General features: G+C 36.9%; 1 protein-coding gene across 5 annotated transcripts in view; it reads right to left on the reverse strand.

Moving 5' to 3' along the window:
• Positions 1 to 546: 546 nt before the first annotated feature.
• col12a1b (collagen, type XII, alpha 1b) overlaps positions 547 to 25,650 on the reverse strand; it is a 75,068-nt gene continuing 49,964 nt past the window's right edge. For 4 of the 5 annotated variants that reach the window (XM_058756252.1, XM_058756251.1, XM_058756250.1 and 1 more), the window contains 21 exons: positions 25,500 to 25,643; positions 25,101 to 25,265; positions 24,964 to 25,002; positions 24,404 to 24,542; positions 22,987 to 23,129; positions 22,026 to 22,135; positions 16,433 to 16,591; positions 15,914 to 15,991; positions 13,285 to 13,371; positions 12,976 to 13,029; positions 12,748 to 12,843; positions 10,057 to 10,110; positions 8,098 to 8,151; positions 7,256 to 7,309; positions 7,060 to 7,131; positions 6,335 to 6,370; positions 6,182 to 6,248; positions 5,239 to 5,421; positions 4,624 to 4,701; positions 3,624 to 3,794; positions 547 to 2,875 (listed from right to left, as the gene is read on the reverse strand). In XM_058756252.1, the coding sequence (XP_058612235.1) occupies positions 2,868 to 2,875; positions 3,624 to 3,794; positions 4,624 to 4,701; positions 5,239 to 5,421; positions 6,182 to 6,248; positions 6,335 to 6,370; positions 7,060 to 7,131; positions 7,256 to 7,309; positions 8,098 to 8,151; positions 10,057 to 10,110; positions 12,748 to 12,843; positions 12,976 to 13,029; positions 13,285 to 13,371; positions 15,914 to 15,991; positions 16,433 to 16,591; positions 22,026 to 22,135; positions 22,987 to 23,129; positions 24,404 to 24,542; positions 24,964 to 25,002; positions 25,101 to 25,265; positions 25,500 to 25,643 (1,991 nt within the window). In that variant the 3' untranslated portion in view covers positions 547 to 2,867. The remainder of the gene's footprint in view (positions 2,876 to 3,623; positions 3,795 to 4,623; positions 4,702 to 5,238; positions 5,422 to 6,181; positions 6,249 to 6,334; positions 6,371 to 7,059; positions 7,132 to 7,255; positions 7,310 to 8,097; positions 8,152 to 10,056; positions 10,111 to 12,747; positions 12,844 to 12,975; positions 13,030 to 13,284; positions 13,372 to 15,913; positions 15,992 to 16,432; positions 16,592 to 22,025; positions 22,136 to 22,986; positions 23,130 to 24,403; positions 24,543 to 24,963; positions 25,003 to 25,100; positions 25,266 to 25,499; positions 25,644 to 25,650) is intronic. The other variant, XM_058756254.1, reaches the window with a different exon arrangement.

Below are 25,650 nucleotides of genomic sequence, written 5' to 3' on the forward strand. Positions count from 1 at the left end.
CAGCAGCTTCAGAATTCATGTTTGGTCATCTAATTTATGTTGTAGAACAAAATGTGAAAGTCTCAAGTTAACCACAGACCATGTACTCATAAATCAAAAACCACTAGTCTAATTTTTAGGAAAATTAGCCCTTCTGATTGGCCTACAAATTGACTTCATGAGTAATTATCTCGATTGGGCTAAAAGAGTAAAATCAGACAATTAGGTGAATTGTGTAATTATCAACACAATTCTTTCGCTGCCTTGCAAGCACTTGCTATATTTACTTTGACAAACAGATTTCATTGATGTTTTGAAGCATTTCCTTTTGAAACCAGAAGGTTGGGGTGGGACAAATTAAAGCCAATAACCTTTCATTTAGGTTTGAAAGCAATCAAGTCACTTTAAATTCTTTCAGCTTTTAGTAGCATACAAGAATTTAGATCTCATGCATGGGCTAAAAGCCAGCATTTTGATTTCATAAGCCCTTTATCTAATGACACCAGCAATGAAATATGAATCTTATGCAAGAAAGAAAGCATGGCACATATAATATTTTCAGTAGTTTTATTGAAAAATGCCTCCTCTGTTTCAGAAATAAATAAGAAAATAAGGCTGTGGAATTCACAATGTGCAGTTACAAACATGAAGCAGCAATACTATATATATATATAGTCTTGCACGCAAATGCCAAAACTGCATTTGATACCGATAAAACAACAATTACAACAACTATATTCTGGATTAAAAAAGGAAAACAAACAACTACAAATGAAAATTAAAAACAAAAAACATACTAAATATACACCACAGACATGCAATTCCACCTTTGGTAAAATCAGCTGTGAGGTTAAATCAAACATTCATCCAATATGATCAATATCTGATTTATAATATCGTGATGGAGGGCATGTTTTACTGCAGATGTTAACAAAAAACAAAACAAAAAAACAAAGACAATTTCTCAGGTGAATGAAGACAGAAATGGATAATAATGTGTATTCGTACATAAATGATGATTGGTGAATATGCAGATGGCTGGAAGAGGCGATGATCTTTGGAAACCCTTCAAAGTTAATAAATTATCAAACACCTTTCACCTGCAGGCTGCGATGTGTGACACGTCAATGATTCCAATCGGACACATATTCAATGCGATTTTACAAGCGATGGAGTACAGAAAGAAGCTTTGAGGTTATATTAGGAGATTCATGCATCTGATCTGCTGAATTCACACAGGGTTTGAAGGGTTAAATTATCTGTACAAACCGTCAAAATGTCAACAAACAAATAACATGAGCCAATGAAAAAAAAAAAAAAACACCCCACCCCCTCTTCTTTTTTTTTTTATTTTTAATTTGTTTTTTACCAAGCTTTCCTTTCAGATCCCGTCTCTGGCGGTGACCTCTTGCGCCGTTGGTTTGGTGAGATCTCAAAGTCTTCTTCTGGGATTGGGACTATTTGCTCGGCATCAGGTGGAAACTGTTCTGCTTGGAGATACGGCAGTGGCCAATTGAGTCACTCAACAAGCAAAATACGATCATTACCTTTCTCAATCTGGCTACGGTAAGTGCAAGGGGTTAGAAACTGCTTGTTGATGAGTTGCAAATGGGGCAGTGCTTTATGTATGTACTTTACACACAGCAGGGTCTAAAAGCCTGAAACCTCAAGTGAAAATGCTTCCAAATTGCATCAGCAAAACAATCCGATTGACAAGGGTTGATATCACTAATTAGATGAAAGATCTTCAACTTTTCTTTTTCCCCACAGCTCACACAGGGTCATGGGTTCGATTCACAGCCAGTGCACATGCTGACAACATGAATAATTTGAATACAATCTAACCAACTTTGGATAAGCATCTGCCAAATACATAAGGTTCAAATAAAACCACAAGCTTCAAAATCTCAAAACACTGTTTTCCAGATTTAAATGAAAAAAAACATCAATTTTCAATGAAGTTTCAGACTTTGGGACCCCAGTGTATGTATATAGGGTTAATTCAGGTTAATTGGACCATTTTTTCCAGTCATCTCAAAGGCAAAAAGTTGCCTGATTCCTGAATTCATCCTATATTTATAGACATAGTAAAATTACTATCAAAACTAATGTCTGCTGATATGGGCAAGTTTGCCTGCTAAAGAAAAATATCAACATGAGAACCGAAGTCGAGAATTCAACAACACACCCATAATCTTCTAAACCCTTACTTCCAGCCAAATGAAAGAGAAAAGATCTCAATGATACAGAAATGAACCTTTAGGAAATGAAACTGGCAAGATGAGTGCGTGCATACTAAAGGAGAAAAGAAAAGAAACCTCCAGGGTCCGATGAACAAAAAGAAACTGGCCCTGAGCAAACGTCTGTGAGATCACTTAAGGCACACAATAAAATAAGAGGCACTAGTGTCAGCATTATGCAAGCAGTTGAATTCAAGCTCACTACGAGGGTTAAAACTATTGTTTTGTTTTTTAGCGGACTGGGCTTCACTTACTAGGCATGATTAGTTTATGTCCAGATAAACAAAAACTCTTGGAGTTAACATGCTAAATGACAGTTGTGTTGGCTACAGATCCACCTGGTTAGTATTTGTTGTGGTTGCTGGTGTGTTTTTGCGTGTTTTGGTCATGCGTCTCCAGCCGACTGCAGCTTGTTTTCGGTTGTTTTGACTGCCGTCACTGATGCCCGTGGCTGTGAGTTGTTGTTAGTACCCATCCGCAGATCGTAATCTCTGTTTGTTGCTTTTATCTGTTTGTTTGTTTGTTTGTTTGCTTTTGTTCAATAGTGTTCGCTTAATCATCTCCGTGGTTGGTTATCCGCACAGAGCCCAATAACATGTGATTTTCTCAGGATTTCAAAGTGTAAGCAGCACAGGTGGTTTAGAAAGTTTATGAACCTGGAACAGGTCAAAGAGGGGGTTAGAATTCTTTGCCAGACAAATCACAAACTGAAAATTAGCTTCTGATACTGTGATACTGAAGAGGGTGAAAATCCGGAGCATGTTTCATTCCAAAATCAAAAGAAAAGACTTAATGGCTTCGTAACAGCTGACTTATTGAATAACAATTTTGGTCTCACAAGGCAGCATATGGCTTTTAAAGACAATTCTTAATATTTCGTGCATTACAGAAATGTGAATGATTTTTTTGAATAACTGTACAGTTCAAACGTTTGGGGTCGGTGAAAAAAATCATTTAATTGAGAAAGGATGCATTAAAATGCATCAGAAGTGACTGGAGTAATGGCTGCAAGAAATTCAGCTTTACATTACATTTTAAAACATATTACAGTAGAGAACAGGTATTTAAAAATGTATAATATTTCAAAATGTTACACAATATTTTAGTCAAATCAAAGCAGCCTTCGGGAGAAAAAAAGACTTTAAAAAAATGTCAAAATAATGCCATCATAAAAATGGCTGCATTTGATTTATTTTTATATTTGGCTTTTGATTTTGGAGTGAAATATGACTCGTGAATGTTCTTGAAAAGTTTGGTAAGTTTCACCCATGATAATTTGCATTACTCAGCTGTAAATAGCTACATCATCTACTGCTCAGTTCATGCACTGTGTTACACTACACATGCTATTAATGTTATTTCTACTGTCATGCACCGGGCACAGCTAGAACATGAGGGACTTACCTCTGTAACCCTGTCCGTTATACGGCATACCGACACACTGAGAGGAGTCACAGTAGCCAGGCGGGCCGGGTGGACCGCGTACGCCGGCGACACCGTTGCGACCGGGCTGACCGCGGGTGCCTGGAGGGCCGGTTGAACCAGGAGGGCCGATTCTGGACTCACCAGGTGGGCCTACAGAAATCAGGAAAAACATTGCCTCAGAAACAACCTTTAAATGTGACATAAATTGGGGCTTAAAAGAGAATTAGCTTTCAGAAATACTGTCAATAATAATTTTACACTTGTGCCACATTGGCATTCTTTTATAATTTTTGGTGCACATATTTATATTAATTGTAGCATGAATTCATACATATATTTCAGTTTTTAACTGCAGTGTAAATGATCAATGTATATAAATCTCTGAACCATTAGCATCACCAAACAGAACTGCAGAAACAATGACCGTTTCCAAACAGGTTTCTGTCTATGAAAAGGGCCTTAAAAGAGAATTAACTTTCAGAAATATTTTCGATTTGACTGCACTGATACTGCTGGATGAGAACTGGATAATGACACCATTTTCTTTGGTAGAGCTGTCTTTCATTCCTCAGTAAAGTTTATCATTACAGAGGAAATTTTGCAACACTGACAGTTACTAAAAAAAACTGAATCAATGTTGAACTTATCTAATCTGAATAATGGCACTATTGTCTTCTTTAGAGCTGCTTTATAGCTGGATACAATTTGTTTCATAACTGATGAACTTTGTAATCGAATCAAATATGAATCCCTAGCTGAATAATGGGATTATTATCTTATGTAGAGCCGCTTTACAGCTGAAACTGACATAATTTTATAAGTGTTGAAATTTTAAGAATTTAGGAAAAAAGAAGGAGAAAAAGGAAAAAAAAAACAGCCCAGTAAATCTGAATTTTTCCTGATATTTCCAGGTTTTTCATGACTGTATTCCTCATTTAGATGAGCTCCAGTAAGCTAGATTTCAGCACATGAAACATACCAGGTGGTCCAGTGACTCCTCTCTGTCCTTTCTCTCCAATGCCTGGACTTCCTCTGTCTCCCTTTTCTCCGGCTGGTCCTAATGAAAACACACACAAGCACAGATATATAAATCGACGCACACATAGCTGCATATATGCATCTGCAACAAACTGCCAAATGTGCCATAGCCGAACGTCTGGATGCAGAAATGCAGACAAATGCATTTTGAGTCAGGTACTTAAACTCTTGCAGCAAGATTCCATAAAGAGCAATTCTTAAAAGAACTTCTTAGTGTGAAGAACATTTTCAAAATCTAAAGAACTTTTTTCCACAATTAAGAACTTTTTGTGGAATGGAAAGATTCTATGAATGTTAAAGGTTCTTCATGGAACCATCAATGCCAATAAAGAACCTTTACTTTTAAGTGTATGAGAGAGTGCTTCCTATTAATTTAGACTTGAAACCGCACGGCAGCTCAATAGACATCAATTATTTGTCTTAGCATTTCTACATATACTGTACAGCGAGGGCAGAAGTCCAACCTAACCACAGTTCTTGAGGCTGATTAAAATCATATGGTTGTATTTGGCATGGTTTTCTGTTTATGTTTTGATTTGGCTGTTGTTTTAGGTACCTCGTTCTCCCTGGCGACCAGGCAACCCTGGACTTCCGGGAAGGCCGTTTCTGCCTATCCGACCGGGCTCTCCGCGTGGTCCCATGGGTCCGGGAGGTCCAGCGGGGCCAGAGGGCCCTGGGCTGTTGCTGTGATAGTTGCTGGGGATCTGGTTCAGCACCTCATTGAATCGACCCATTTGTCCTGTATAACGTAAACCATGAAACAGCAGATTTGAATGAAATGTAACCTTTGGGATCATCTGAAGATCATGTCTCATAACATCTTTTAGCCATGAGTACACTACTGTTTAAAAGTTTGGGGTTAGAAAGAACTCAAATGTTTTATTAAGCAAGGGCATGATAAACTGATCAAAAGTGACAGTAAAGTCATTTATAATGTTACAAAAGATTCTATTTCAAATAAATACCGTTCCTTTGAACTTTCTATTCATCAAAGAATTTTGGAAAAAAATATATATACTGTATATATATCATCGTTTCCCCAAAAGTATGAAGCTTCACAATTGTTTTAATTTTGATAATACACTGATAATAATCAGTGATAATTTAATTGATAATACACTGATAATAATCAGAAATGTTACTTGAGCAGCAAATCTGCATATTAGAATGAGTTCTGAAGGATCATGTGACACTGAAGACACTGAAAATTCAGCTTTGATCACAGGAATAAATTACAATTTACAATATATTCATACAGAAAACGGTTATTTTAAATTGTAATAATATTTCACAGTATTACACTGTTTTCACTGTATTTTTTTATTGAATAAAAGCAGTCCTGGTAAGCATAAGAGACTTTTCAAAATTTTTTGAGCAGTAGTGTATATTGGCAGTATACTTTATTGCTTACATTGCAAAAAACCTTGCATGTACTTTTCTCGATTTGAATCGTATAAGTAGTTTTTTGCTTCAGAACAGTACTGGCTGAAATGCATTACCGTTCACGAGCTGTTCGCACACTTGTCTGGCAATAGAGCGCATCATGCTCTGGGATGCGATGTCTCCCTAGGAGGATGAATACGAGATGTTAACGTCTCCTCCACTCAAACTCTTGCGAAATGATGAAAGCAGATATTAAAATCATCACTCACTCTGTCTCCTTTGTCTCCTTTAACCCCAGTAGGTCCCTGTATGAATGAAAAATCATATTTCTCTTTAAACAGACTGTGACGCATCCAAACATGAACTAAAATCACTGGCTTGCTCCTGACTTATGCCCAAAACCACACTGTGCATTTCAGTGAGTAAATATTTATTGAACTGAATTGCAAACAACGTGGATCGCATTAGACTATTTCCTTTCTTAACCTTTTGGATTAAAAAAAAAAAGTTAAAAATAGTCTTAATATGTTTGGTAAAACTCATAGAAAGGTGCCACTCATGACTAAACAATTAACTATTAAAAGAAACTTTGAATCAGATGTGTCTTCTAAAAGAAGTAAAAATAGACTAAAAACATTTAAATGAGTCACCAATTGTTATACAGTGAGTATTCATCTGTAAAATGAATATAAACAGCAGATCAGATCATTTACTCTTGGAGGAATTTGATGAGAAATGCTATAGTTCATACTGAAATTTCTGATTTTACTTAATCTTGGCAAATCTGTGCACAGTTTCAGAGATCTAGAAGTCTCGAAGAAACACAGATGAGATTACTGGGTCTTTTTCTCAGAAGGAATATCAGCAGGAGACTTCATCTCTCAAACAGTAGATATGTTAAAGAGCTGTTGTTTTCTTTTTCTTTTTCGACCAATGGCAAATTAGTGTCAGTATCGTGCTATTGTATGTCTATGAAAACCAAAAGGTTTCATACCGGAACACCTGTATCTCCATTCTTTCCAGGCTTTCCAGTAGGTCCCGGCATTCCAGGGGCTCCTGGGGGTCCCTGTACAAAAGAATAACAGCTCTGGTCTTCAGCAAAACAGATGTCTGCAATACAGTCTCACATCTGAGTAAAAGAAAACAAATTTAACAACACCCCCCCCCCAAAAAAAACCCCAAGAACATACCATTGATCCTTGTGGGCCCATGGGTCCTGGGGGTCCCTCCTTCCCTGGGGGTCCCTGTGTCAATAACATACATGCATATATCCACATTAGACTGACAACACACGTTCGTTCAAATGAATTGCATCTTAATGAGTTTCTCAAAGAAACATCTGTGTTGTATTTGAGCCCCAAATGAAAATGAAGAACATGAAGCCTATTTTAAGGACTACTGAGATGTTTTGCATTATGATATTGTTTTTTATTATTGTATTACAGTAATGAGAGCATGTGAGGAAAATGTACTTTATTGTTATGAAAATTCTTGAATTTAATTATTAAAAAAAATATTTTTTCAGTTAAAAATATAAATAATAATAATTCTCAAATCAACTGTACATTGCTTATATAGTATGTACAGTATGTAAAATTCTATTTAAAACAACAAAGCTGAAGTGCTTTACAGTATAATAATAATGTTTCAGTATTATTATTATTATTTTCATTATTATTATTATAAATATATTTTTTATTCAAAAATAATGAAAGAATACATATTTTATTCTAAAATATAATGATAAATAATAATAAACATAATTATTTAAAAAAAAAAAATAAAGGCACTACAGCTATTCATGATTTAAGGACGAAATACTTTATATATGAAATAATATATATTTCACTTAACATAAGGGAGAAATATCTTAACGGTTTATATAAAATATTATATTATCATTGTAATTTGATGATATAATTACATCAAAAAAAAGTCTTTTTTCAGTTGATTTTGGGGTGAAATATGCTTCAAAAATACGTTTTTATGAGGATCACCCTAATGTGTTGTACACTGAAGAGTCTTCACTCACCCGTATTCCAGCTGGTCCAATAGACCCAATGGCACCAGCCGGTCCCGGTGGACCCTTAGAGAAAGAATGGAAGAAAAGGCAAAAGCTAAAACCAACAGTCTCAGTGCCAGAGTCTCTGGTTTACATTAGCACAGGTCGCTTACCTCCGACCAAACAAATCAAACTACTTTCCACAAACAATTTCCCACCAACACACAAGATATCCTTCCATTTCGTTCTTGCTAGCTTTCTTTCTTTCTTTCTCTTTGTCAATCCTGCTTCTCCTTTGATGTCTTGGCATTAGATTTACAGGGTACTTAATATATTCCAGATCCGTTTTACTGGCCGTTATAAACCCTGGCTGCATTCTCTGCAAGTCATTAAATGCATGTTGTTATAGCAACTCCTCCAACATGGTCACCTGCACGGCTCGGCCCACTCTTCATTAAGAGGGATCGGATATCGCAGTCCGTCCTGGAGAATTTACAAAACAGCCGTGCAGTATAACCACAACAGTGAGAAAAATGTCTGCCTTTCTTTGTCTCCCTCTTAATTTGTTAATTAACTCAAATAAGCATCTCTCCTGCTTTTAAACTGCATCAGCATAACACTGCCAGTGTTCTATTTTATTTTTATTATTATTCACAGGAACCAGTTGTGCCAGGAACCCATGTTCATTTCTATGTTTTTAGACTGCAATTTGTCACATAATCATAATCACCTTGTCATTCCAAATCTTCCAGGCTTTCCTTAGATAAATGTTCATTGTGTTCTTTTACATAATGGGCACTGAAGCTTTCAAGCTTAAAAAATGATAAAAATCACAAGTCCATAAGTCTTTGGGAACAGACTGTAATTGAAGTTTTTATTTGCCAAAAATATTACCCTTCCTCTGTGGCTGTCAATTCTCATGTTAATAGGGATTTATTCAGTGACAAAGTTATTGTTCGGCTTCTGTTTGGCTCCTGAATACAAAGCACAATTCGCGTGGATTTTATGGTATCTTTTTTAAATCCAAAAAATTCATACAGTTTCAGAAAGACATGTAAAGATGCCAGAATTTATTATTATTATTATTATTATATAACATTACAAATATATATAAAATTCTAATAATAAATTCTAATAATCTAAAATCAGCGTAATGAAAGATAGTACAGCTATACAAGTTTTATGCACACAATTATACTTTACAAATGTATTAAATGTAAAAATAAATTTAAATTTTATATAAATTATATATTTTGTATTCACATTGCATATAAAAACTTAATGGTCCTAAAAATAGACTTCATAAAAAAAACATTAATTATATCATTAAATCACTTGCTTTGCAGCTATCACTTCTATTTGAATAGTAATTTATTCGGTTATATAATACGTTATTTTTGGCTTCAAATTTGAGTACAGCACACAAGTCGTATGAACTTTTATGATACTTTTTATGGTGTCTTTTTCTTTTAAATCAGAGCATGAAAGATTCTGCAAAACATCTCCTGTTGCGTCGTATGAAAGAAATACAGTTTTGGAACAACATGAGAGTGAGTAAATGATGCCATAAAGTTCATTTACAATATATAGTGCAACCCAAACCAATTAGACAATCTTCTGCTGTTTGTCTTGTATAAGATATTACATACTATGTCTACAAAACCACCACCAAAATCAGTCGCAAGATCCTCTTCACTAGCTCCTCACATGCTCTAAACAGTCCAACAAAAAGAACGGGACAGTTTAATGGGGAACCACAAAGTGGCACCGATTAGGACTCTGCGCAATTACAGCCTCAACCCACATTTTATCTCGTGGCGTGATCTACAACTATTGTTCAGCGCTGCCTCCCAGCCATCCCCCCTCCTGAGTTATGATCTAACGTTAGCCACATGGAGCTCGTCCAGAGAGGTAGCGCAGGCTGTGGAGCGCGAATAATCCTCCCGTTTCCCCCCTAAGACTCAGGCGGCTCTCCAGAGCAACACTTACTTTCTGTCCAGGTAAGCCAGCATCGCCTGGATCCCCCTTTGGACCTGAACGACCCTGTGTGGAGAAAATAAAAGGAGAAAGACCTGTCAAAAGAGCACCCAATGTTTTGGTAAAGCGCTTCAGCGTGATCCAAAGAAAAATTAAAACACATATATCAGTTCAGAGAACATAGACAAGAGGGAAAACGAGATATCTAGAGTTTGGCTGTGCAAAAGTCGCTGCCATCATACTGCAGTTTTAGGGTGTTGCTATATGGTTGCTAGGGTTTCCCGGGTGGTTGTTAAGTCCAAGTCTTTAGGTATGGCTTTAAGGCGTGTTTACACCAAGGACAATAACAATAACGATTAAAAAAAAATCCAGGAGTTTTAAAAAAGTTTTAAAAAGCATTCCAATTCTATGAGAACAGACCTTAATCAGGGTGATGCAATATTTATATTTTGACAGGAATGAAAACGAGGCTGCGAGGGATTGAAATACAATGCGTTCAATGGATTGTACTGTTGATTAACACCGTACCGTGTTCAGCTGACGAAACGTCTGTCCAAAAAAACTTTCAGTAGGCAAAAACTTCAGTTGCGAGTTTTCGTGATCTAGGATGTTTGCACAGTCTGTGCCATCGTAAAGACTGTAGGTCTATTCCTCACAGCCTCATTTTCACCTGTGTCACATCCGGTATGGCGTCTAACCTGATTAAGGTCTATAGAAAAGTCCACACCACAACTATAATGATAACGACACATATCGTTAGAAAGTTTTTTTAGAATGTTTTTTCCAGATAAGCGGCCAATCGGAATTCACTTAACACACAAGTATTTATAGACGGTTTCATTGGGCGCACGCACCTGGACCGAAGTTAACTTCCGGTCTATGTTTGTTTATCGGTCTTGTAGCACCGGCTACAAACACAGTTAAAGTTAAAGTGATGAGTAATGAAGTTGGGCTCAGGTTGTTGTGCTGTGGGATGTGTTTCACATACATTTACTTATTTGTGGTGACCGCCACGATATCAAAACTGACCGATTTTCCAAAAGGCTTCGTTGAATAAACATGAGCACGTAACGCACGTTTAAAAATCAAAACGAGGCGCAGGTGTTTTTATATCACTGTATTGCTGAAGGAACACTGTCTTTAGAAAATGTTCGATGTCATTTTCATTTCATCTTGCATGTTATATGCCTGATAAGGCAGCGTTTGTAAGCTCAGCACTGCTTTGTGTAACGTACAGCCCAACAGCTGTTTCCGGGGAAACCTCTAGTTCTCCCGATTTAAAGTGCCTCCTGCTGGCAGAGGATGAATTTACATTTTTAATAAGTCCGTCCAAGTAGTTATCGCTGCATCTCAGTCCGTCTGATTTACGCAGCAAACATATTTTGCTTGTTATCAAAACATAATCTACTCTAGAGGGACTTAGCTGTTGTTACTGATTGTATTTGGATGTCTACCGGAAGTTAAGTTAGGGCCACAAAAGCGTGCACGCGCAATAACGTTTGTTTATGTTGTTGCCGTTGAAACCGTCTATAAGGCAGACAACAAAACTGCAGCGTGTGCTTATAATAGACAGAATGTTATCGTTTCTTGGTATGGATGCTAATATAGCTTATATTGTTATAGTTTTCATTAGAATGATTGTTCTTGGTGTGGACGGGCCTTTAATCTCTCCTTTAGTCTGTGGGATTTGCACCGCAGTCACATTAGCAAAACTGTCATTGCATGAAGTACTGCTTTTTCAGAGATCCCTTCCAAATGAAGCAGCTTTAAATTGTTAAACATGGCAAATTCAAGTTGTAAACGTTTAACAAACTTGAATCTAAAGTGAAATCCACATGGTTAAAACCACAATCATGTAGATTCCTAGTGAGATGACTGCATTTCGCCCACTGTACACAGGTAAATTTGACTGTAACTTAAGTCTGATCACTTAGTAAAACATCAGCATTGGGGCTGTGCAATACTGGAAAAAAAACTGACATTGCTGAAAAATTACTTTTTACGCTGAAGTGCAAGCCATCCTTTCAGTTCCAATTGTTTGTGATCCACTCAATGACTATAAAAATAAAAATATACTTAAGTAATTAACGTCTAACTTCTATAATCTTACGTTTTAATTTCTTCCTTTTCAAATGTTAAACCATCAAGATTTTATTTTTGCAGTTCAATTCAACTGCAGCCTCTGCAATTTGAGAATTGCAATACTGCATTATCAATTTTATACAGTATATATATATATTACATACATACATATATATATGTATGTATGTAAGTATCATGCAGTCCTTTCCTTAAGCCACACGATTTGAGGAATCAGAGCGAGTTACACACTGATGTTTAATACTTAGTCTTACTGGTTTGTTTCAAACCCTTAACCCCAAGTGTGAGCGATAGTAATACTGATGCTTGCAAACAGCACTAAAACGCAGCAGCTGAAACGGAGAGGGGAATAAATCCAGTGAGATTTTGTGCTAGCAGCAGGATCAGGTGGTTTAAAGCGCTCTGATGAGCGTAAAACCCCCAGACACGCAGGAATGCTGAATCCAGAGCTCACTGCCATAATTATGCCTCCGCTACAACTCCTAGGATAATAAATAACCCGAATAATCCCTGTTTGGTGTGCGGAAGGATTTACCGCCGGCTACTGACTTCTGACTGTGTGAGGAGACAATGGATACATGATGAAAACTGAGATGGACTTACAGCCTCGCCAGGAATGGAGAGCCCACTAGGGCCCTGTGGTCCTGGAGGGCCCATCGGACCAGGCAAACCCATCTCTCCACGTTGGCCCATCGGACCCTACAGGAACAAACAGAGTCAATGTATGAAGATGGCAATGTTCAATCCTGTAGATAAACATGATGAATTGTGTGTAATGTACAGGTTTAAGATCATCCTGACTTAACAGAGAAGGATAGGCAGATTACTCACGACTTGACCGGTTTCTCCTCTTTCCCCTCGTGGTCCTTTACTTCCAGGTGCACCCTGGGAAAGGAAGAAAATGTGGAGAATTTACAGAGAAAACAGTCCTGATGTCAGTCCAATTAATAAGAACATAACGTTAACTATGAATTAAAATTTTGACTATACCTGAATTAACATTTTAAGGCAAGACACAGGATGAAACACTTCAAACCAAACTATATTAATAATATTTTGAACTAAATAAAAAAAAATCTGTTCCTATAAATTTTAAACCTTTTGCTGTCTATCTTTATTAGCACACTTCAGTTGACTTACCACTGGCCCTTGAGGCCCCTGGGGCCCCGTACTGTCTGAGGTGCATGTGCAGGCATTGGGAAGAGGTGGACATTTGGATTCATCTCTCTGAATGACAGAGAAAATGAAATATATAAGAACAAATGGCAGCATAAGCAACAACATCAGTGACCATCAACCATCTAAAAACTATTTCCTGATATACAGTATGTGGATTGTGTGAATGTTTAGCTCATGGACACTTAGTTATTTAGATGTTCTTAAAGGCACTGTATAGGTACAGTAAATGAAAAACTGGTTATTGACTTGACCAGGCTGATAACTAAAAGGCTTTAGGTTCAAGCAACTGACCTTACTACAGACGTTACTCTATCTGAGTCCATCTAATAAAAATATGTTGCGAGCCGGCTTGTGCGCTTATGTACCTGATGATTTCAGAATAAATTTGTTAAATTAAAATGCAGTTTATCACCATGCAAAAAAATAAAGCTTTTCAGGTTATGTTGAAGATGAGAAAATAGTAGAATTGCAAGAAGAAATCAAGAAGTCGACAACATTAACACAAAGATAAAATGAGTGCAAATAGGTGAATAAAGCGTTTTTTTTTTAAATTCGCTTTGGTTGCATGTATGTAGCCACTGTATTTATTATTAGAGGAAACAAATCATGGTGGAAAATGAACAAAGGTCAACATCATAAAGGACGACATGCTCTATTTGAATCACTTATTCCCCATTTTAAAAACATGCACCACACTGTATTCTTACTGTCTTTTCCTTTGTGTAAATACAGAGGTGTTTTGCTTCTGGCCAATCCTTCAAAATTTGCAAGTGATCCAATGCATGCATTTTTTCGAGATTTCTGGCTGGTTTTGGTTAAACAAATGAAACTCACTACTAGCCTCATAAGGTCAAACGTCACTGTAGCTTTGAGCGAGACTTAACAGCCATAACAATAACTATTAACAAGTGTACTGCATATCACCTCGGATAAAAACTAAAACTGATGACACCGCCAGTGATCTGGGATGCGATGTCAACTATGGCAAAGTTTTGGAAAACTGTCATTTCTTCAGCATTAATCTTTGTCTTTGTTTCTGTATCCTTTGGCTTTGGGTGTAAAGACAGGCCACATAGCTACAACACGGCTGATTAAAACCTCTTGTGTTTTGACTGTCAGAAGTTCCATAAGCAGAATAATATTTTGCTTATGGAAGACTAAAAATATAATAAAGAGTATGGACACAGCTGCTCTCATGGTTTGCATTAATAGGCACACATAGTGATTGCGTGAAGGCACTTGAGTTCAACAATTTCACACTTCACAACCAAGAACCGCAACTGAATGACAGTCAAACATCTCTTTTAAAACCCGTGTGCTGTTGACAAACCAAATAAAATGGAAGAGCGCACAACGAGAGATCAAAGAAAGGAAATGCTCTAACAATAGCGAGCGGTTTGGCCAAGCACATGTTAAATGTCATGTTTGAATGTGGTCAAAGGGGACGCATCAGAAACATATGGAATTGTATGACAGATCCGCGTGGGTGGATGAAGCTCAAAAAGATGAAGGAGTTGTGCGTGAGAGTCGATTGACTTGTCATTTGTTTTCAATCCAAAGTGACTGTACAGCAACCCCTCTGGAGCAGTCTGGGGTTAAGAGCCTTGGTAAAAGCCACAATGATCAAAGGCACGGGGTCGGATGTAAACAGTGTGGTTCATGGGTCATCCGTACCTGAAATTTAACCCAGCATTTGTGTTCTTCACCTTTGTGTAACCCTGGCTAGGTTTGCACCAGCTGTTCATAAGTTCTTAATTAAATTGGGAAATCGACACTAGAGGCTATTTTTCAAAGATTACTGGTGTATGTTTTACTAGAAAATCTGATTTCATTCTTTCTACTTCAAAATTATAATTAATTATTTGTGAAATTTACTAGCCATTTCTGTGTAGAATTAGTTTCCAAACCGATTTTACTAGCTAGGTTGCACCATTTGATGTCATAATGCTGAACGCAGCTAGTAGGTCGAAAGTCGTGTAATATGACAATGACTCTCAGTGATTCAATCGAATCGATTTCCATTGAAATGCACACACATAATAAAGAACATAATTTATCTTCAAATAACATTCAGAAATCGTATCTGAAACTAATAAGGATTTAAAAATAAATACTGATACATAGCATAAGAAATTACAATTATTTATTCTGATTTTATTTGACATGCACAACACTGATCAATGCACTTAGAGGCACACTGTTTAGATAAGGTTTATGTTGAAAAGCTGCCAACAATGTGATTTATTCACATAATGTTCTGTCTTTTAAAATGCAAATGAGTGTAAATGTCAGCCTTATCATATATGTCAAAAGTCTGGCATGTAAAACAAGAGCCTATTGATGCAGTTCAGTTGAACTGCTGTTTTATTCCAATCATTACTCCTGGTCGGAGACTCTCGTAAATATTTAGTTTATACTGTACATAGAGTTATGTTTCAACTTCAAAAGTTTATTGGTGCAATGCTAAAATATTTAGTAGCGCGCAAGTTGCAATTTGCCTTTAAGTCAAAACTAGGCTATGTTGTAGCTTACGCACAGCTGGTGTGACCGGCAACTGATCTCTAGAGGCTTTCTTAAAGTCTTCTCTTACCATTGAAGGAAGGTCACAGCATCTGTCCCTGCTGGTCCAGCCGAGACTGCACACAATGTCAAACATCTGGAGCTGAAACTGCCCAAGCAGAGACAAAACGGATGTTACACGTGTCTTTGATAAAAGCTTGCATTTTCAAAGATGGGGGCTCAGACGCCCATTAAAAGGATCCAGGCTGGAAAGAGCGAGAGCGGTGAGCTCACGGTCAATGTGTGATAACAAAAGTTTGTTTTTGTACCAAGGTGCTCTTAAAAATAAAGGCTCCTTATTGGCATTGATGGTTCCATGAAGAATCGTTAACATCCATTGAATCTTTCCATTGCAAAAAAGGAAAGATTCGTTTAGATTATCAAAATGTTTTTCAAACAAAGAAAAAAATGGTTCTTTTAGGAACTGTTTACCGAAAGGTTCTTTGGAGAATCAAAAATGGTTCTTCTATGGCTTTCGCTGTGAAAACTCACTTTTGGAACCTTTATTTCTAAGAGCGTAAAGTGTTCAGTGTTTTCGTTTTGAGCTCACTGTTGCCGATTCTCCTTTAGATCCGATAGATTTGGACATCTTTCCGAGTACTTGAAATCCATCCATCGATGTGTTTCCGGCTGGTTTAATCTCCTTCTCAGCCACTTCTTGGCAGTCCAAGTTCAGTTTGACGCTCTTGGGAGATACCAGGATGTGGAGCTGGAATAAAAGAAGACTGTTAGATGTTCAAGCTTATAACAGACTCATGGGTCATTTTAAAGGAAGAACTTGCGTTCATCTTCAGCAAAGTCATTAAATAAGTCTCAGTTGGCAGTTTTCTATTGTTGTTTTAAACTCTAAGAGCTTCAGGCCTTAATTAGGGATTTCTGGGAGTCTTTCTGTTCAAAGGGAGTGTTCTGGCCAGAGGTGCATATAAAAACCAGCAAGTTCCTTCAACACCAAATTCATCCTGACACGCTCAAGGCAATGATAACAGCGAGTCCATTGTAAAATATTTTTACAGAGAATTTGGGAAAAATTAACAGCAGCTAACAAGAGTGTAAATAAATACATCATCACATATGACAGTGGGACTGTCAAACCATCCAGCCGATTTTGCATCTGATCTGAATTGGCCACTTCCTCTACAGATCGAGGGCAAATTCACTAAATAGTTGAACCTCTTCAGCGTAGATGCATACTAAACTGGTAAACTGGTATACATTAAGTAACTGTCATACTTTTCAGAGCAAAAATGCCTCCAATCTATGCAAATGAGGCACAAGATAGCATAATTTTCTCAAAACATACACTACAAACTTACAAAGGATTTCCATTTCAAATAAATGCTGTTCATTTGAACTTTCTATTCAAAGAATCCTTAAAAAATAATCATGGATTCCACAAAAAATACGAATCAGCACAACTGTTTTCAGCTTTGATAATAATAAGAGATGTTTCTTGAGCAGCATCCTCATATTAGAATGATTTTTTTGAAGGATCACGTGACACTGAAGACTGGAGTAATGATGTTGAAAATTTTGCTTTGTATCACACAAATATACATTTTTAAATATATTCAAATAGAAAACATTTCTTTTAAATTGAAATAATGTTTCTCAATATTACTGCTTTTACTGCATTTTTGATCAATTAAATGCAGTCTCGGTGAGCAGAAGAGACTTTTTTTTCGAAACTTCTGAATGGTAGTGTACTTTTACTCTTCTTGATCTTTCTCAATCGTGAGGAACTTTAGACTTTACTATACAAAACTGTTCACAAGTACCAAATCTGTACAAAATGGTTTAAAGTTCTCTTGAACTTTTAACTACTTGGCCTAGGATCATCTGATTCGTCAGTCATGTTAATTGTTTTGCTCAGGATGCATGTCATGTGTTTGGTCCTGTAATTGCAGGTTGGCGCTAAATTTCTTATTGAATTGCCCCCTCAGAGTTGTTTCAGCTCTCTGATCCACATAATCAATGTACACTGATATTCCCTGTTCACTACATTGCATGATGAAGTTGTTTCTCCATATGCCATGGACCGTCGGGCTGCCAAGTGTTAAACACCAGCTGAACACTGCGATGTAATCACATTTCTCCACCGCAAGCTAATGGAGGAGCTCAAAGCAGGACTGATGCTATGGATCAGGAATGGATTGGAAATTTGCGGTCAGCAATTAGAGAGGATGCGATTCTGATCTGACCGCAGAGGATTGGTCAGTATCAGTAAACATTCTGCAGGCCTGAGATACACTGAAGTTTACCTCACTATTGGGCTAAACAAAGCGAAAAAGACATGATATTCATTAGAACGATGAAGTGATTGTTACGGAGCAAGACCACCATCTTTCTGTGAGCACTTAAACCAGTTTTCTTTCATGTCTCGTCACAAACTGCCTATCAAACCTTGTCAATATCAAACCAAACATGACATCACTAGACGTCTACACAAATGTGGTATGTATTATCTAAAGCCATTCCTGTGGCACATTATTGTTTTCTGTTTAGCCTGGAGGTCCCCAGGTTCTTCTGTTCTCAATTATTATATTCCATATGGATTAGTAGAGCTTACTGCATAATGCACAGTAATAATATAACTAATTTACAAAAAAAAAAAAAAAAATGCTCTTAATAGAATAAAGTAATCAGAATAAATCTCACAATAATTGTTCGTAAAATGAATTAAACTTTTATACTATAATTATTACATTTGTTAAAATAATATTGTGAAAATATCTCAAAATACTTAATTTTTTCCACAAAACTATATGCAGATTCTTTTTCTTATTTTTGAAAACTAGTGGTCGAAATTTGTAAAATATTATTGTAAACATATTATCTAAAAGTTTTTCTCCAAACCTATATGTCGATTTTTTCTTATTGTTAAACACTAGTGCTATCTATAGTATAAAGAATAAAGTTCTGTACAATCTTTAGAAAGCAGAATGAAATAGTAATACTTTAATCGTTAAACATTTTCACTAATACTTTGTAAAATCAGTTTTCATAGTCCTTTTGTGGCCCTGTGAATGTTCCCAGATAGCAGTTTTGAAAAACACTGTACCATACTATATATCATCCGGATATTCCACATTTGCAGCATTTCCACATACAGTACTGTGCACAATATACATACTGCCAAACAACAAGAAAAGTTTATTAGTGTGGCTTTCTGTATTCAATATTTTGCACAGTCTTTGCTGTTTATAATCTGCTGCACTGTTTTTCTATTTAAAGTTTTGTTGGAACTGATTACGGTCATTTGATTTTGTTCATTTTGATCTGATCACTGGCAGCTGTCCTCAAACGTCCTCTTTAATGGCCACCTGTGGCTGTTCAGAGGGAAGCAGGATCTTTTAAACAGACGACTTCTCCATTTCAACTGAATCTGCCACAAGTTTGGACAGATCTTTCAAAACGGGGCTGTCCTCCATTTTAGCCAAGTCCACTGAGGATATCTGAAGAATGATACATCTCTGCTGGCCACGCTCGCTTTCTCTAGGCTGCTTGAGAGCTTTCTGCATGCTCATGGTCATTTAGAGCTTGGTGTTAAAAGATTTTCAGAAATGAACATTCTGTCATCGTTGACTCACCCTCATGCTGTTATAAATCTCCAAATAACTTTCTTCTGTGAAAAAACAAGGACATTTAAATAATGTTGTCAAGAGGTCCAAAAAAGACCACGGAAGAACAAAAGTCACACAGGTTTGAGAAAATGATGACAGAATTTCATTTTTGGGTGAAATATTCCTTTATGAGTTACAGTCTTGACGTTAAAAATCCCATTACTTGCACCACATACAGAGCCAGCAAAAAAAAAAAAAAAAATCAAATCCTTTGCTGAAGCTAGACAATCTAAATCATGTTTGTTTATCTAGACCAAAAAGCCATCTGCATGAGTAAATAACATGCCAGAACCACGCATCTCTTAAAAAAAAACACACTTCATTTCTGAAATTCAGACATTATTTCCTTCCAAGCAGGAAAGATCTGAAGCATGAACGATTCGTCAAGCTCAAAGTTGAACACTTATGCCACTCCATCTGCTTTCATTAGAAACTGTCATATGATGCAGCAGGGCAGATTTTGCATCCTCTATGCTCTCTTACAAAGAAACTCAATGGAAAAAAATAGTTTATATACTAAATGATCATGCAGTGGCCTCCTTTGTCCACTCCTGTAAATTAAAAACTTTACAAATGAAAAAAAAAATCCTTCAAGCTTAAATTTGAGCCAAAAAAATCTGTCATCAGTCTGGCATCAGAGCAAAAACAAATTAACTTTATATAACACGAGTTAAAAACCAAAGACTTACAACTAAATATTATAAAAACAGCTGATATAAACAGATATCAACTGATTTCTATATTAACGCACCGAGTTTTGATATTTCTTGGCATACTAGCAAAAATTCTGCTTTGCTACTAAACACCTAATAAATTCTTTGTCTGGAGTTGTTTTGGACAAGTCCTGCTCTGTATTTTCACATTACTCTTTGTCACTCTCACATGCAAATATTGCAAAACAGTCCTGCTCAATCATAGAGTATCTACCATGGTATAACATGCAATGCAGAATCTTGTCATACCATCCAGTCTTACTTTTAAGTGACTGGCGATGTGTCACCTGAGGCTATAGACTTATGGAAAGCAGCAGGGATGTTCACACAGGCCAAAACCACAACAAACAAGCCGCCACACCTCTCATTCAAACCACAAGAATTTCCCCCGTGGTCAACTTTGACAGGCAACCTGAAGGACTATCAGGATCCAGGCCAGACAGAGACACTGACTAAAGATAAGGATGAACGAATAAATCAGCTCAAAGCATTTCACCTGCTCCGCGTTTGGCATCTGCTGGTGCTCTGATGTAATTGTTTATTGAGAAGTGATTCAATATTTTCCACTTTGCCTGCCAGGGAAACCCTTTTTTTCCTGGCCTTACCAAATATGCTTATAGATTCTCGTGAAGGTGATTTCTGGTCTTCTGAGACACACTTGCATCTTAATTAATCAACTATATCACAGTTAATGTGATAAATGGCATGCACAGGTTGGTGCTGGCAATGCAATGTAATCAAGTTCAAACTGTGTCTAATGTGATGCGAACAATGTAAACGATGAAAGAGTTGAAAGAATTATAAAACATTATGTATAGAACTTTGACATTTGAACAGAACTTGTAAATATATAACAAATGATAATCACAGCAGTTAATTTGCATATTTTAAAAACAAGTGACTGAAGAAGCTGTGCAGTGATGTGACCAAGTTCAAACTATATGCAAATTAGCTGTGCAATGCGGAACACATTCAGTGAAAGAATTTAAAAAACAGAACTTGAAACAAGTGGCTGTGCATCAAAAATTGAAATGGCGCAACTGAAGGCACCACAACGTGATGTTGCAACACACAGAATGTGTCTTGTATTCCTACACCTCTGTTATGATTAAGTAATGCTTGAGCATTGTGAAAGTTTTGCAGCTCGCCACATCAAAGCTCAGGTTTAAAACAAGCAAAGACCAATTCTTCCTTTTGGCGAAAATCTCACCAAAAGCCTTCATGCACAAATCAAAACATGCTCGTTTCAGATTCAAACCCTCTCGGTGGGTGAGCTTGCTGACAGTGAACTGTCTTTGTCCTATATTTCTATTCCGCAGTTGTAGACTGTTGCCCTCTTGAAAGAAACGGCTCCCTTGATCTATATCCATGGACATCTGTGCAAGTTTTGCTGCATTCAGACATAATGGACATTTGTTTTGAGCCCACTTTGCTGGAGACCTCACACAGTTTGGCTCTGTGTATGTGGCCGACATAGGCGCCATGTATGGTGGAGAATGCAGGCACACGTCTCCACCAATTTGCTAATTGCCACCAATTTCCCATTTTGAAAAAAAAGGCAATGTAACATTATTTGTGCATAACCCAACTAATATAAATGAGCCAAGCCTTCAACATTTTCATCACAACCAGCACATTTGTGCTAAAGGCCATAATATAAGCCTGTTATGAAAGAGCATGACAAAGCATTGTACAAGGACCTTCTGCAGGACAAACCATACTAGATTATCATCTGTAGACAACTGTAAATTTTGATGTACTATGCAACATACAATACCATATAATCAGAATATATAAAAGCACAGTTTACCTTATGGAAGCTTCCATGGAAGATCCTCCTGACTTGATCATTTTTAAACGTGGCTCGTTGGATCTCTCCTGTTGTATCCTTATTATAAAACGACACAGTTTGGGCGGATGCTGAGAAAATAGAGAAACAAAGAGTTAAATATCCCAAAAACAACCACAAATGAGAACAAACTAAATTCTCTACAGTAAATAGAAAGATATGATAGGACAAGTTGTTGGACTAAAGGGGATGTGGTGGATTAGGCCAAATCTGATTACTGGGACAGAGAGAAAGAAGCCTAGAGGAAAATTGTATTGGAGATCTCAGATATGTTATATAAGTATAAACTTTGTCTCAGATGTTTCTCCTTAAATTCATTAGGAGAAATTAAAGGATTTAATTAAAGGAATTAAACACAATGTGTTGACAAAGTAAAAGTCTAGAGAAATGAATGCGGACAGTGTGCAGGACTCAACAATAAGGATAGGGAGTAAGCTTTGCAAACTTCAACATGTGGTTTTCTGTGAGGCAGTCACCGTTGTTATGAAGTCTTCTGATTTAAACTCGCAACCAAGATATAGTTATCTAGCTGGCTGACACAAAGTTTTCTAATGGCAGAAGATTTATGATGGCTTTGGAAGCATCCACTGGAGCTGATTAAAGTTTGTAAACAAATCACTGATCTTTTTTATTCCAGCAAAAGAGTTGCTGTAGGAGTTATTTTTGATGATGAAAAACCTAATAGGTGATTTCTTATTTAGTTTTTTTGCTAAAAAAACAAACTTTATTTTTTTTTTGTGATGAGGCCAGTTAAAATGTTGACAAAGCAAAAACAAATCTAAATTATTTGTCCGACCAAGCCAGCACGTCAAAATCCTAATCCTGAATAAACTCAGATAATTTGGCTTTAGGAGAATCCGATGAGAGGTGTGATTACTGAGAAAACAGAAGACTTTATTATATTTATATATATCCCACTTACGGTCGATGGTGACACCGGTCTCGGGTTTGTAATTCTTGTCTGACACCTGCCAAATATCGAAGGCCTCGGTCGGTGAGTCCGGCAACAGCCGGAACATCAGAATGATGGTGTATGTGGAAGGCAGGCCATCAGGATGAATATATCTGTAAACAAGTAGAAAAAAATCAGCCATAGCAAAGAGGAGGATCTGTTTTTATTTCTGCAGACATCAGCACTGGTAGGTCAAAGTGAATGGATATATTTAATCCAGTATTTTATCAGTACTTTCATATGGTAAAATAATTAAGGAAGTGTGTGGGAGAACCGTGGCTTTGAATGCTTTTGGATAGTGAGCTCTACCTGGGCAAGCAGCAGCATGTAACAAAAGCCAACAAAGCTCTCAGTTTAACCCTACAGTCCTCCAATGACCCTCTCTACCACACTACTTTCACAGTGATGTCTGTACACAAGCATGCTGCCAGACTGTCATCTTAACAAACTGATTAAAACAGAAAATTTTTCTGCAATAACAAACCACAGCATTACATACCATGTGACATAACTGCAGTTATTTGAAGAAATGGGGTGATATCTCCCAAAAAAAAAACAGCTTCGTACTAATCTACTGTTCAAAATGAAATACTACTAAGATTTAAAATAACTGTTTTCTATATGAATATATTTTAAAATATAATTTATTCCTGTGATCAAAGCTGAATTTTAAGCATCATTACTCCAGTCTTCAGTGTCACATGATCCTTCAGAAATCATTCTAATATGCTGATTTTCTGCTCAAGAAACATTTCTGATTATTATCAATGTTGAAAACAGTTGTGCTGCTTCATATTTTGTGGAAACAGGAATACACTTATTTTCAGGATTATTTGAAAAATAGAAAGCTCAAAAGAACAGCAATTATTTGAAATAGAAATCTTTTGTAGCATTATAAATGTCTTTACAGTCTCTTGACCAATTTAATGCATCCTTGCTGAATAATTGTATTATTATTTTTGTTTTACATGTTAAAGACCCCAAACTTTTGAACAGTAGCAAGCTGCAAAAAATTACTGTAAAAATATTTGAAAAGTGGTCCATATGACTCATACACTATATTCCATGTCTTCTAAAGCTGTTCAGCTGGTCTCATCCTTTAACATTCAAATATATCATCTCAAGATGTGTAACATTAGGTTTAATGTCAATTAACCAAAATCTGTTGGTTCTTGCATATCTCACAACGGATCACGTATAACAGTGCCTGGTTACTGATTACTTTCACTGTACGGAAAAAGCTAATCATCTCATTTTGTGTTCCACAGAAGTAATGGTCTCAAAGGAAGGGCACTCTTCCTTCAAAGACTTGCTTGATGACTTGATGAGTACTAAATTGTACACAAAATCAGCATTCAGAGTCTAATCAAGAGAGGTTTGAACTCACGATGAGGGCTGGTTGAGGAAAGCGTTCTTGTGGAGCCTGTAGGCAGTGTAGCTGTTGAAGGAACCGGGTTCCATAGAGACACCCTTGGTACTAGCGTACATCTTCTCAGTCAGATTGAAAGCTTCCAGCATTCTGAATCCTGGGAAAACGAATCATTCATGTTAGTGTGGTCAACATACAAAAACACATGCATTATACTACCATTCAAAAGATTTTGCATTCAGCAAGGATGCATTCAATTGATCAAAAGTGACAGTAAAGACATTTATATTGTTACAGCAGATTTCCATTTCAAATAAATGCTGTTCTTTTGAACTTTCAATTCATCTAACAATCCGGGGGAAAATGTTTTGACATGAACTTCAGAAATTCTTTGCATCACAGGAATAAATTACATCCTAAAATATATTCAAATACAAAACAGTTCCTTTAAAGTGCAATAATATTTCATAATATTACTGTTTTTACTGTATTTTCGATCAAATAAATGCAGCCTCGGTGAGCAGAAGAACAAATATTAAACATTAAAACTTTGTGCAACGCATAAGACACATGCCTACCTGGTGATGTGAATCCATTCACATAGATCAATGGACAGCCTGTGGAAGCAAAACATAAACACATTCATTTAAGGTTCGAATAGATCAGCTGTAAAAGTTCTCTTACAGGTGTCATATGTCAAGTACCACAAACTCACTGGATGTTGCAGTTTCACAGATGAACGTGACCAGGTTGTCCTGAATGGTGGAGAAGGCATCGAAGTCGTCCACCACAAAGACATGGCGCTCGCTCGGTTTGCTGGCAATGTTCTGCAATTCCACGAAGTCCACGTCAGCCACGCCAACCACAAACACACTGTAACCTGAAACAGCACATCCTACATTAGCACGTTCATCTTAAAGTGACCATATTGAAAGTATTAGTGAAGTACTCTTATGTGAAAATAGACGTAATTAGGTTGTGTGCCTTTAATGCCTGTCAAAGCTCTGCATACATCATTCATCAGCTTTTGAATTCTGAATAGGTGTTGATGTGGTCATAGGGTTATGAGCTCATGTTTATGTCATAACCTTTAAAGTTCAGTAGTGAGTCATACCAGCTTGCTGTAGCTTGGCAGCATTCTTGTTCACTTCATCTTGAGAACGTCCATCTGTTACGGCCACCACAACCTTCGGGACGTTTCTCCTCATTCCACTGTCTAGAGTGAAGACCTTCTCGTATACGTGCTTCAGAGCCACGCCTGGGAT

Source organism: Onychostoma macrolepis, chromosome 20 (assembly GCF_012432095.1).
Source record: "Onychostoma macrolepis isolate SWU-2019 chromosome 20, ASM1243209v1, whole genome shotgun sequence".
Taxonomy (NCBI): Eukaryota; Metazoa; Chordata; class Actinopteri; order Cypriniformes; family Cyprinidae; genus Onychostoma; species Onychostoma macrolepis.